Genomic DNA, 13,471 nt, shown 5'->3' with positions numbered 1-13,471 from the left:
CCCCAATCCAGTCCAAGCTTTCATTCCTGCATTCCGAATTTCTGTGAAGGGCACCAGCATTACTTTAGTCATCCAGGATAGAAATGCTAGTGTTCCCTGGGAATACTTCCTTTCCTCCATGCCCCATGTCCAATCAGTCCCCAAATCTGTCAGTTCTATCTCTGTAATATCATTTTCATCCATTCCTTTCTCTTCATCTCCTGCCCTTAAGGAGTCTCCGGGCTGGAACACAACTAGAAAAAATCAGAACTACATTTGTTGCCTCCAGAACCACCGATTTCTTAACAGTGGCTAGTGGGATAGCTGGGACACCTAGGTGGCAAAGTGGATAGAGCCCCTAGACCTGGAATCAGGAAGGCCTGAATTCAAATCTGTCCTCAGATACCTACTAGCTGTGTGACCCTGGGCAAGTTGTTTAACCTTGTTTGCCTCAGTTTCTTCATCTGTAAAATGAGCTGGAAATGGCAAACCATACCAATATCTTTGCCGAAAAGATCCCAAATGGGATTACAAAGAGTGAGATATGACCGAAAAATAACTAAACAACAAAGTAGGCTAACTAGGTGGCAAAGCTGATAAAATGCTGTGCTTGGAATTAGAAAGACTTTAGTTCAAACTTACCAACTGGGTAACCCTGGGCAAGTCACTTCACCACTGGCTGCCTCAGTTTCCTCATCTGTAAAATGGAGATAATAACAGCACTTATCTTTTCAGAGTTGTTGTGAGGATTAAATGAGATCATAGTTGTAAAGTGATATTTGTAAAGCAGTATATAAATACTAATTGTTATAGCTGCCGAAGTCTTGATATTCCTGATTCTCTTACAGCTCATCACCCCACATCTCCACCCAGGTACCAAGATAACCCTGCCACTGATGGGGAAGACCTAGAGTCTCTGTCTGCAGAGGATCTACCCATCACAGGCCAAGAGAATGCCCTGCCCTTGGATTCCCAGGAACCGCTGGTGTTCAGTGGGGTCCCTGCTGATGAACAATCCCAGGATTCCTCCCTGCTTCCCAATGAAGCTGGTTCTGGAAAGACAGGGGGGACCCCAGTCCCATTCCCTGGGAGGCTTTCCTCAGTCAGAACCACATCCCAGAGGCCAGAGCCAGCCAAGCAAGAGGAACCATGGTTGAATATGGTAGATAGAACACCCATGCCTGGAGGTTTCCAGATCGAGACAGTCCTTCCAGAGGGTACAGAGACCCAACACCCAGCCATGGTAGGGGCAGAAAGTGCCACCCCAAATCCTGGAATCACAGGAGACCTTAAAGCCAAGGGTACTGTGGCATCTGCCACTGAAATGGGCATGGAGTCTGATGCCCAATCACTGAGCAGCACTGAAGCAACCCCAGTGGGCACCACAGCCAGGAGGAGGGGTCTGAATGGACGGTACTTCCAGCAACAGCATCTGGAGCAAGCAACCTCCAGGACGGGGTGGGGCATCAGGACAGGCACAAGCCCCACTCTCCCAGGCACCAAGGAGACTGGGAACCATGTGGAATTGCCCCTAATCACAGCCACTAGGCCCATGCTGGACCCCCAGAACACTCTGTCCAATGAGGTGGACAGATCCCACTCTAGTGAGTCTTCCATCCCCACCAGAGCCATTGGAGGGGACCCCGAAGCTGGAAATTCTCCAGAACCCCTTGAAGCCAAAACTATCCTGTGAAACCCTTCTAGGCAGAACCCTTGGGGACCTCTGAGCCTAAAGGGGGAGTCACAGAATCTCAGAGCCAGAGGGAGACTCAGAGGACATCTGACCCAACCCGTCCATCTCTCAACAATAATCTCTTCTTCAGTCTCCCTAACAAAGGGTCACCCAGCCTCTCCTGAAGACCTCCAGTGAGAAGGGATCTGCCTCTTTTTGAGGCAGCCCATTCCACTCCGGGAAATCCCTAATTGTTAGGAAGTTTCCCCTGGCAGCAAACAGAATTCTGCCTCTTTGCAAATTCTATCAGCATACTGCCTGCTGGGAACAAGCAGAAAAAAAGTCCAATTCCTCTTCCAAATGACAGTCCTTCAGATACTTAAAGGGTCCTAGATCGCCCTTCCCTTCCTATCCTCCCCTACCCCAGGGCTTCTCTTCCAGAGGCCAAATACCCCCCTTTCTTCAGAACATCCTACTCTAATAGGACCCTGAAGCCCTTCACCATCCCAGTCACCCACCTTGGGATGCTCTCCAGCTTCTTGCTGGACCATAGGCCATAGGACCAGGCAGAGTCAGCTTCTCAAAGCTTCCTCAGGGCTCAGGACAGGAGCGAGGGGGTCCTGCAGTGGTCACCTTTTTGTGCACCCCAGCAGCTGGACTTTTCTGTTGGTTAGAATAAAGAGCAGGGAAGACACAGTGCCATCTGAGGGGAGGCTTCTTTCCAGGAGAGATCTAAGAACGTAGAATGTCAGAATTGGGAGGAGGCTTAGAAAATTGCCTAAAGGATATCAGGACTGGAAGGTTCTTTGAGATCATCCAGTCCAATATTTTCATCTTATGGAGAAGGAGACTGAAGCCTAGAGAGAGGAATTGAATGGTCCATGGTCCTTGTGGCACCTGGAAAGCCATGGATGGAGGAAGGGGATTAGATATAAAAGAGCTATCCTCTATGCTGGCTTTGGTGACTCTCTCCAGCAAGTGAGGGGTTGGGTCTGGGAAGCCTTGGTTCTGCTCCTGGCTCTGTTACTAACAGTATGACCTTGGGCAAGTCACTTTTCCATCTATAAAAATGAGGGGGGGACTAGATTGTCTCTAGGGTCCCTTCTAGCTCTGACATTTTGCGTTCTGTCAAGCCTTGGTAAGTTGAGACAGAGAAATCTTTTTCCCAAGGGCATTTGTGAAGAGGTAACTTGCCCTGGGGGTAGTGGTTGGTAGGGTGGCACCCATGTCATGTCAGGATCATCCAGGTTGAGAGACGTGACACTCCCAACTCCCAATCCACCCTCCAGTGTCAGAGGATTTGACTTCCAGGGAAGGGCAGCAGCCTAAGCACAGCCGATGCTTTATTTTTCCAACTAAAAATAAATGTTTTGTGGAGGTAGCTCATTAAAACTAGAATTGCAGATTGCAGCAAGCCATTAAGTTTTATAAGGGAAGTCATCAATGGGACTCTCAAGGGAACAGACATCTGCAGAGATACAGAGCTCACCTAAGCCACTTGGTATCTCCTTTTCAAGCAATCACTTCCCTTCTGGACAAGAGTCTGGGCCTGCAGCCCCCACCTCCCACCCCAGTTCACCACTTTCTCTTTAAGGCCCAGGGAAGTACCCTTGAGTCAGGAAGCCTTGAGGGTCAGACTATCCGTCCAAATACCCCAATTCTGCTATTTTCTATTGTGGTGACAGAGCCCTGAGCAAGCCATTCTCTCCATAAATGAAAGGGTTGGACCACTTGGGCTCCAAGTTCCCACCCAACTGTGCCATTCTATACTCAGTGCCAATGTGATACAATGAAAAGAGGATTGGTGGGGGCACTGGGTGGCTCAATGGATTGAGAATCAGGCCTAGAGATGGGAGGTTCTGGGTTCAAATATGACCTCAGACTCTTTCTAGCTGTGTGACCCTGGGCAAGTCACTTAACCCCAACTGCCTAACCCTTTCTGCTCTTCTGCCTTAGAATCAATTGATTCTAAGATGGAAGGTAAGAGTTAAAAAGAAGAGTATTGGTTTTAGCATTGACGTCTGCAGCTTGAAGCTCAACTCTGCCACTTGTTCCCATGTAACTTTGGACAGTCTCTGGCCCTTATTTCTCTCTTCTGTTAAATGAGGAGGATGATCTAGATGACCCGAAGTATCCTTTCCCACACTAAATCTATGATCCTGAGGTTCCCTCCAGCACTAACATTCCCATCTTCAAGTATATGTATGATCTCTCTGGGCCTGGATTTTTCTTCTAACACTCTGCCTTCCCCCTTGCCATCTGAGTGAAGTTGGGAGGACTCTGAGAGAAAGGGAAACCATGGGCGGATTTAGGGTCAAGCTTCTGAGGAGCTGCGAACTAGGAGATGTCAGGGACAGATAGGTCTGGGAGAGACCCCAGAGCTGGAAGAGGAGGTCTTCCTTTCATGGCATTGGGCATAAGAAGGGAATTGCTTCTCTGACTTTGAGTTGGAGCAGGGAGAAAAATAGGGCGGAGGGCAAAGACCAAGATATATGTGTGGGGAAATGAAGTCTTATTCCCACTGCTAAGCCCTGGAAAAAGGGAAGCCAATCAGTGTTTCCTCTGATCTCAGCCCTCTTGTGCTTCAGCCTACAGATGGTCTCAGTTGTCACCATTAAAAGACCACTTTGGCACTGAGATCCTGAAAGCCAGCCTTCTCCTTCTCTTCCTTCCCTCACAGTAGACAGTGAGACCCAAGAGCAGCTTGCCTCTATTCCCCAGGACCCTTCAACCACAGTATGCTGCTTCCGTGGCAACCTGCAGGGGCTGGGTTTGGCTGATTCTCTCTAGATCTTCGAAAACCCAAAGCCAAAGCTTTGGACTTTTCCTGGCCTGGTCCCTGAAGTGGAGACATTTTACCTGGCATGAGGAGCCATAGAAGCCAAAGGCTGTCAACCCAGAAGGGAAGCTGCTTAATTCTGTTATTAATAATATTAATAACTCTCAATGCTATAACGTGAGGGCTGTTAACCTTTTCTGTCTGTACTTTTAAAGGCATAAAAGATAATGTGTAGGATTACAAAGGAAAACAACAATTAGTGAAAAGCAAAATGTGATTTTTTTCCCACCCCATTTCACAAGTACCCCTGAAATTAATCTACAAACTCCATGATAATTACCCCCATTTTAGACTGTCAGGTTTGCACCGATTACTTCCCAAAAAAAGCCAAGCCCAACAACGTAGGTAAGTGCAAGTGTTGTTATTTCCATTTTACAGATGAGGAACCTGAGGCTTAAAAAGATTTGCCTAAAGTGACATAATTCAGAAGTTTCACCCTGTTGTCTGACCTGTAAGACCCCTTTGTCCTCAGACCTTAGAAGGACTGAAAGAAGAGATCCTATGATATGACTGATAAAATAGCTCCCTTGTGGTAGGATCCCCTGACTGACACTCCCAAGCTTTAATCAGTTGGCTATCTCTGCCCCTAATCTGCTATATGGTATTTTTATTGTAGGCTCTTCAGGAATCCAGAGTGAGGGGACTCCACTGAATCCCAACTCTGTGCCATCACCAGCCCCCAAGAAAAAAGAAGATGCTTTTCCTGGGAGCCAGAATAGTCCCTGGGATCCCGAACAGGGAACCTCAGGCCCCAGCAAAGATCCCCACCTAGGCGTGGAACCAGGAGAGCCTGAGGACTCTTCAGGGGAGGCCCATGGGGATAGGGATCTGCCTGTCCTGGCCATGCTCCGGGCCCCAAAACCCCCTTTAATGTCCCTTCCCACACCCACCCTGGACACTTATTTCCCTGTAAGTGTCAGAGATGACATGGGGTTGTCTGAGTATGGTGGAACCACGCCTGCCCCAGAAACACCCCACAGCCCTTTCCCCCCCTACACTGACTGGCCAGTCGAAGGGAGAGACATCCTAGGAGAGACTGGGATTAAGCCAGAGATAAATGGGACTGAGTCACCTGTACCATCCACATTCCCTGGCCCCAGTCCCCAGAACAAAGGTGATCTAGAAGGTGATTCCTGGTCCCTAACTGTAGGGTGGGACAACAAGCAGCTTGAGCAAAGCAAAGAAGCTAGCCCAACTGAATATGCTGGCTCCCATGAAAACTTGGGGCTAGGGTCCACCTTACCAAATGAGGAAGACACTTCATCCCCAAGGCCAGGATCTGGCCTGATGTTGGCTCAAGACACAACTACCCAACTTGAGACTGGAGAAGAGTCTAAGGGAATGAAGGAGTTTGATTTTCATACACCCAGTCCTTCTCCTGCTCTAGTCCTTGGAACCCAGAACCAGCAGCTCAGCCCTGACCCCGAAGCCAGGACCAGTGAGCCTACATCTCAAGAGACATCTAAGCTAGCAACCTCCTCACTCCAGCCAGCTTCTGAAGCTGAACTATCCATTGAACTCCCCTTGGCCACCCTGGATCTAGTCAGTCCAGTCTCTCCCCAAGGACGCAGCCCCTTAGGAGAAGCAGTCTTCATGCCCTGGACATCAGGAGCCTCAACCCTGGCCAACAACAATTGGGCAACCCCTGCCACCCCAGAACCAGAGGGAGATGACACCTCTGGAGAGGGGCAGAAGGGGGATAGCCCTTTGTGGGAGGCCTCTCAGACCAAGGTTCCCTTACTGCCTGGTCTGGAAGATAGTGAACCAACCAGAGATACAACCCAACACATACAAAGGCACAGCCTTGGGGACCTAGAGATTCCTGACCCACAGGAGGTTGGACCAAGTTCTACCTTGGATGCAGGGGCTCATGTTCTGGGTGAGGTTGGGAGTGGAGAGGAGTCTTCAATAATGGGAGAAGTGGAAAGTGGATCATGGGCTGGAGAGAGCAACCGGAGCAAAGAGGAAGGTGAGTACCAAACCAGGACAAGGGTGACTGACCAGAGGAAAGCAGCTAGCTCTGGGTGACAGGACCTGGGGATGGGGAAGGGAGGAGTCCATCTGTGGCCAGTGCTTGGACATAGTCTCATTCTCTGGACCTCTTTTGCCCGGCTCTATCAGGATATACTTTCTAGGTTATTGGCATTTTTGATTCATTCGTGCTACAGCCCACAAAAGCCCTCTGTAACCATGAAGAGCTACAAAGATGTCAATCATTGTTAGCCCACCACTCTATTATCCTCCAATTACCCACCACAGCATGGAAGTGACTCTGAGCTCTCAAAGGCTAGGCCAGCAGAATGTAAACCCTGATGGAGAACAGGGACTAGACCTGTAACTTCACCTTTTCTGCAATTTACTTTTAGAGAGGTACCTAGCCCTGAGATTAAGTGACTTGTCCAGGGGCCACAGAGTCAGGGCATCAACCTATGACTTCCTGGTTTCGAGACTGGCTATCTATCTACTCTGCCACACTGTTCCCTATAAATACTGGCTGATCCTCAAAGTTTTGAATAATGGGTGGTATATGTATGTCCAAGAATCAGCCCCTAGTTATGTTCAGAGAAATTCCCCCCAGGTGATGGCATCTTTTTATTTATTTATTTATTTTATCATCAACAAACATTTAGTGAGCACTTTTTAAAAAAACTTACTTTTTGTCTTTAAAAAATTTATTTATTCCCCCCTCCCATGGTAACATGATTCATGTTTTCTCCCTCCCCTTAACTCTCCCCCTTTTTGGAGTTGATAAGCAATTCCACTTGTTTATATATATATATATATATATATATATATATATATATATATATATATATATATATCTCACTTGAGCCCATTTCCATATTATTCATTTTTTAAAGTGCAATCCTTTAAAACCAAAACCCCAAATTCCATACCCATGTAAACAAGTGATAAATCACATCTTTCTCTTGATGTGGATAGTATTCCTTCTCATAAGTCCCACAAAATTGTCCTAGATCATTGCATTGCTATTAGTAGCAAAGTCTATTACATTTGATCACAATGTTTCAATTACTATGTATAATGTCTTCCTGGTTCTGCTTATTTCACTCCACATCAGTTCATGGAGGTCTCTCCAGTTCTTCTAGAAATCAAGCAGTTCATCATTCCTTATTCCATCAGATGGCATCTTTTTAGCTACATAAGCTCATGAAATCATCTAAGGCATGGAGAAGTTTCGGCCCAGTTCTGACTACACTGACATGTCCTTAAAACACTGATATGGATAGATGAACTTTGGCCATCAAGGATTGAGTTGAATTCTGAATAGATCTTAGTGATCTGACCAATGACCCCACTCTTTATGCTTCAGGACCCTCCCACCAAAGTCCCAATATTCATGATGCTCATCTTTAGAACTAGAGGCCATCCTGTGTCAGGTTCTCTTTCCTCCTGGACCATCAAAGACCAAGGTAAACTGATCCAGAGACTGAGGCCATGAAGAGAACTGGATTTTCACATATATTAAACTTATTGCAAATAGGTTTGGGTTTTACAACTGATACCATGGCTAACTATCTCATCAGCTGGTCTGCCAAGGGGCAAGACACTAAACTAAAGGAGGCGTCGGGGTCCTAATATATTGCTTCTCTGCGGTCACCACTTCTGCAAAGTGCTGCTCAGAAGCAGGACTGGAGTTTGGAGATTTGAGTTCTAGCCCTGACTTTTTTCTGTTTTTTTTAAGTAATTTCTCAGAGGCAGCTGGGTGACTCAGTGGATATAGAGCCAGGCCCAGAGACAGGAGGTTCTGGGTTCAAAAATGGCCTCAGACACTATCTATATGACTCTGGGAAAGTCACTTAGCCCTCATTTGTCTAGCCTTATCACTCTTCTGCCTTGGAACCAATAGACAGTATTGATTCTAAGATGGAAAGTGAGGGTTTAAAAAATAATTTCTCTTAATAAGCAACAATCTGCCTTTTTTCTATTTGTTTCATTCTGATCTTCAGTGAGTTCAGAGCTAAATTTTGCACATCTTGTCCCAAGTTGTTAATTCTCCTTCCAATTCTTCCAACTCTCATTCCTTTTCTAATTGTTTCCCTCTAACACTCATTCCATTGATAAGATATTTAAAACTCTTTAAAAAATAACTCTTCTGACCCTGAACAAGCAACAACCCCCATTGTCTAGCCCTTACTGTTTTTCTGCCTTGGAATCAACACACCATTTTGATTCTAAGATGGAAGGTAAGGATTTTTTAACAAAAACAACAACTCTTGCTTCCTCCCTCCCAGGAATTCTAGTTGAATTTGTGCCCAAGCTATGGTTTTCTTTGAGACTTTGCTTGTAATTATTTTGTAGTCTACTCCTTTCTGGGTCTGGGTCTTGAACATCTCTGCCATCACAAAAGCTTTTTTATAGTGGGATTCTTTTTTTTTTTTGTTTGCTCACTCAGCCAGCACACTTCTTCACTTTTGCAAGGCTCTGCTCACTTTTGGAAGGAATATTGAGAGTTGTGTCATTCCAGGAACTTCAGGACAGATCAGGTTTGAATCTGAGCAGCAAGCCTGTAGGCTTGCCTCCTCTGGAGTTTTAGTAGACTACTGTTAGACTCAGTGACTATCAATCAGCCAGCTGGAAAGCTCTGCTGGTTCATGGTGACAGAACTAAGCTTTCCTTTGGTTTTGGATGCCTGCCTTGGCTATTCATCTGTAGGCTTCAGACTGGGCTAAAGGCTGGATCTGAGACCCAATTCTGCTCTTGGGGTCCAAGCCACACAGCTGCTGTTTGCTTCTGAACTTGCTTCTCACTCAGTACACAGCCTAGGAACTTACAACAGCTGCTCATCCTAGAGGACCATGCCTGGGCACAGGTTCTCTTCCTCAGTCCGCTTTGGATCTATGAGCTGGAACTGGGTAATGAGTAGCAAAACTTTCAATTGGCACCTACTCTGCACCTTGCATGAGGTCAAGGTACAAGGTTGGAGATCTTGTCTTGCCTGAGTACACAGCCTCTATCCGTCAGTCTTTGGGCACTGGAATGTTTCATGTATGTTTTCACTCCTGGCCAGACCCTGTCCCTGTTGTCAACAGTCCTCCCAGTCTCTCTCTTTCTCTGCCAACCTGGGCTAGAAAAATGACTCATTGTGACTTTTTCTTGGATTTCTCAATCAGGATGCAGTCTGATGTATGTTTTCTAGATCTGTTTGGCAGAGTTTTGTTAGGGAGAGTTCCTTGCTGCTTTGCCATCTTGGCTCTGCCTCTCTAGTCCCAGCTCTAGCTCTCTCTTCATTGTGTGACCTTCCATAAGTCATTGCTCCTTCCTGAGCCTTAGTTCTCTTGTTTTATGACTCAGATGGTTTAATTTAGGGGAGAAAACCAGAGATCTCTAAAGCTGAGAATTCCTGAGAACCTTTGCCATCACACTGACTTCTGGTGGGAGATTAGCAACAGCTAAGCAGAAGGAGACCCCCTTTTTCTACCCCAAGGGATTAATTTTGTAGGATGCTAAATATCAGAACCAAAAGGTACCTCAAAGGGGATCTAATCCCACTACCTACTCAACATAGGAATTTCCTACATAATATCTCTCTTCCATTTACAAGGAGCTCATCATCTCGCAAAGGAAATCCATTTGGAATTCTAGAATCCTCAGGTTGGAAGGGCTTCAGAGGTTCTCATTTTATGTAATAGTCTTCAATTCCCTCACAATCCTACTGGTTTTCCTATAGATGGTCTCCATTTTCCCCTAACCATCCTAAAAGTGGCACCTAGAACTATACCCAATACTCTAGGTGAAGTCTAATCAAGGAAAAATACATATGGAAAAGCTGTAATTTTCTCTATTTTGTATATCAGAATATGGCCTGGGATATGACTAGGAGGATGGTGGTGCCCTCAACAGTGCTAGTTCCAGTGATTGGAAAAGGGGAAGGTTTAGAGGGGAAAGATTGAGTTCAGTTTTAGACAAAGAGTTTAAGGTATTTATAGGACATCCATGTGTGGAGTAGAATTCTGGGGAGTCTTGAACCCCCAGAAACCACTCTGATGAGCAGATAGGAGACTCAATAAGATGCTGGGAGAGAAAAGTGGCATTATTTGGAGAAAACGGGTTAAAGGGGAGGTAAAGGGATTTTGCCCACCCAAATGACTTGCTCAGGGCAAAAATGTCCTCTCTTCTTCTAGGTACAATCACAGACTTTTATAGTAATCCTGATGGAAGATTCTCATCTTTCCCTCTGTCCAATTCCACAGAAGAAAGGGGTTATGACCTTCACAGTCTTGATTGTGATTTTCAACATTATGTACCCCTAAAGACCCCCATAATCAAGAAAAACCCATGACTATCATGGGGTTCCCAGCCTAGGACAAAAAGATACTTTTGAAACTCACTATATTATCCTTCCTTCAGCTTCTCTTATAGTTTGACATTCTTCTCAAGGTTTTTGAAAATAGGTCAGGAAAACTAAAAATTTTATGGGGTGGGGGGATAGTTTTAGTCTAAAGAATAGTAATACTAAGGGGTCTGGAAAATTGGGGTTACAAGTCAAATACTACTCTGAAAAATATACATTAAATCTCATCCCACACATCTAGATTGAGATGTCCAAAAGGCAGTTGGAGATATGAGATTGGAGGTCAGCAGAGAGACTAAGGCTGAATAAGCAGATATTAGAATTACCTTCATAGAGATAATAATTGAATCTTGATCACCAGGTGAAATAGTATAGAAGGAGAAAAGAGTCCAGGACAGAGCCTTGTAGGATGACTATGGTTAGCAAGCGTGACTTGGATGAAGACCCAGCAAAGAAGATTAAGAAGGAGTGGTCCAGAAAATAGGGGGGGAACTAGAGCAGAGCAATATCAAAAATAACTAGAAAGAAGAGAATATCGAGGGGAAGAGGGTAATGGTAAAGGTTGCAGAGAAATCAAGAAGAATGAGAACTGAGAAAAGGCCATTCGATTTGGCAAGTAAAAACTCATTGGTATTTTTGGAGAGTAGTTTCAGTTGAATGATGAGATCATTAATAAGAATAGAGGAAGTTAAAAAGAGAATGAGGGGAGAGGAAGTGGAGGTACCTTACACAGACAGCCTTCTCAAGTCGTTTAACCATAAGAGAAAGAAGAGATGTAGGAAAATAGCTAGCAAGGATGGATGGATCAAATGAAAGTCTTTTGAGAATGAAGAAGTCTTGGGCATTTCTGTAGGAAGTAAAGAATCAGTCAGTAGACAGAAAGAGATTGAAGATAAGTGAGAGTAGGGATGATAGAGGAGGCGATCTGCTGGAGAAGATGGGATAGAATGGAATCAGTTGTTCATGTAGAGGGGTTTGCTTTGGCAAGGCAGGCTGGCTGTATCTTCATGTGAGATAAAGGTGACTGAGGACATAGTGGCAGAGGGAAGCTTCCTAATGTGAGATGAAAAAGAAGGGAAGAAGAGAGATCTCAGCAAATGGCCTCAAATTTTTTCAGAAAAATATGAAGCAAACTTGTTACTTGAGAAGATGGAAGGAGAGGAACTAAGGGAGTTTCAAAGAGGGATAAAAACATTTGGAAGAGACTTGTGGTAAGTGGGATAGTGTATTGATTAGGGAGGTATAAAAGCCAATATTGACTCCAAGGCAGGAAAGTAGTAAGGGCTGGACAATGGGGGTTAAGTGACTTGCCCAGGGTCACACAGCTGGGAAGTGTCTGAGGCCAGATTTGAACCTATGACCTGCCATCTCTAGGTCTGGCCCTCAACCCACTGAGCCACCCAGCTCAGGTCCACCCTTAGGACCCAAGTTAGATGAACATGAACATTAAGTTGTAGTGGCCCGAATCAACATGGTTTTGTGATTTCCTCCACCTTCATTCAGCAACATGCCCATTTGATTTCACTATTATCCAGCCCACATTTTTCCATCTTGGCCACGTGAGAGACTTCATACGATGTTTTACTAAAATGTAGGTATCTACAGTATTTCCCTTATCTATCAACAGGCATTTATTAAGCAGCTACTATATACACACACAGCAAGCATTGTGCTAAGTGCTGGAGATACAAAGGCAAAAAAAAAAGTCCCTACTGACAAGGAGCTCACAATCTAAAGGAGGAAACAACAACATGAAAACAACAAAGTTCATAAAAGCTATATAAAGGATAAACTGGAGATAATAAACAGAGGGGAGATAATATAATAATATAATATAATAATAATAATAATAATAATAATGCTAATAGCATTAAGGGGGATGGGGATGTGAGATTTTAGCTGGGACTTGAAGGAAGCCAGGGAAATCAGGAGGTGGGGGTGAGGAGGGAAAGGTTTCTAGGCTTGAGGGACAGACAATAAAAGCACTTGGGAGTCTGGAGATGGAGTGTCTTAGCTAAGGAAAGGCCAGGAGACCAGTGGCACTGGATTGAAGAACACCTGGAAGAGAGTAAAGTATAAGACAACTAGCAAGGTAGAAAGGGATCAGGTTATAAAGGGCTTTGAATGAGAAACAGAGGATTTTATATTTGATCCTGCAGGTGATAGTGAGCCACTAGAATTTATAGAGTAGAGGATTATTGATAGAGTAACTGGGGGAAAAAATTAAAAGGGAATAGGGCTAACCTGACAGGACCTGTTCTTTTCTTTTCTTTTTTTAAACCTTACTTTCTGTTTTTGAATCAATTTGTTGGTTCCAAAGCAAGAGTGGTAAGTGCTGGCAATGGAGGTTAAATGACTTGCCCAGGGCCACACATCTAGGAAGTATCTGAAGTCAGATTTGAACCCAAGATCTCCCATCTCTAGGTCTTGCTTTCTATCCATTGAGCTAACTAACCACCCCCAAGACCTGTTCTAAATGAAATTCTGTCGATTTCTTGATCATCACTTCCTTTTCTTGCTGGTCACTCTTTACACTTTCAATAATATGCTCTAGAATTTATAAGAAATAGAAGTCAAGCTCAAGCTGCCTGCTGTTTTTATTTTCTGCTCTACCTTCTTTGGGAAATTAGGACAACCTTTGTCCTTGTCCAGTCCTCTTCCGCTC

The 13,471-nt window shown here is 44.9% G+C and overlaps 1 protein-coding gene across 3 annotated transcripts in view; it reads left to right on the top strand.

The window, feature by feature from the left end:
• NCAN (neurocan) overlaps window positions 1-13,471 on the top strand; it is a 75,950-nt gene that overhangs the window by 26,382 nt on the left and 36,097 nt on the right. For all 3 annotated transcript variants that reach the window (XM_007489199.3, XM_003340735.4, XM_007489198.3), the window contains exons 8-9: window positions 828-1,583; window positions 5,107-6,459. In XM_007489199.3, coding sequence (XP_007489261.1) covers window positions 828-1,583; window positions 5,107-6,459 — 2,109 coding nt within the window. The remainder of the gene's footprint in view (window positions 1-827; window positions 1,584-5,106; window positions 6,460-13,471) is intronic.

This window comes from Monodelphis domestica, chromosome 3 (genome assembly GCF_027887165.1).
Source record: "Monodelphis domestica isolate mMonDom1 chromosome 3, mMonDom1.pri, whole genome shotgun sequence".
In the NCBI taxonomy this organism is placed as follows: domain Eukaryota; kingdom Metazoa; phylum Chordata; class Mammalia; order Didelphimorphia; family Didelphidae; genus Monodelphis; species Monodelphis domestica.
Note: the sequence above shows the minus strand (reverse complement) of the source record. Positions and strands in the feature narration are given on the sequence as shown.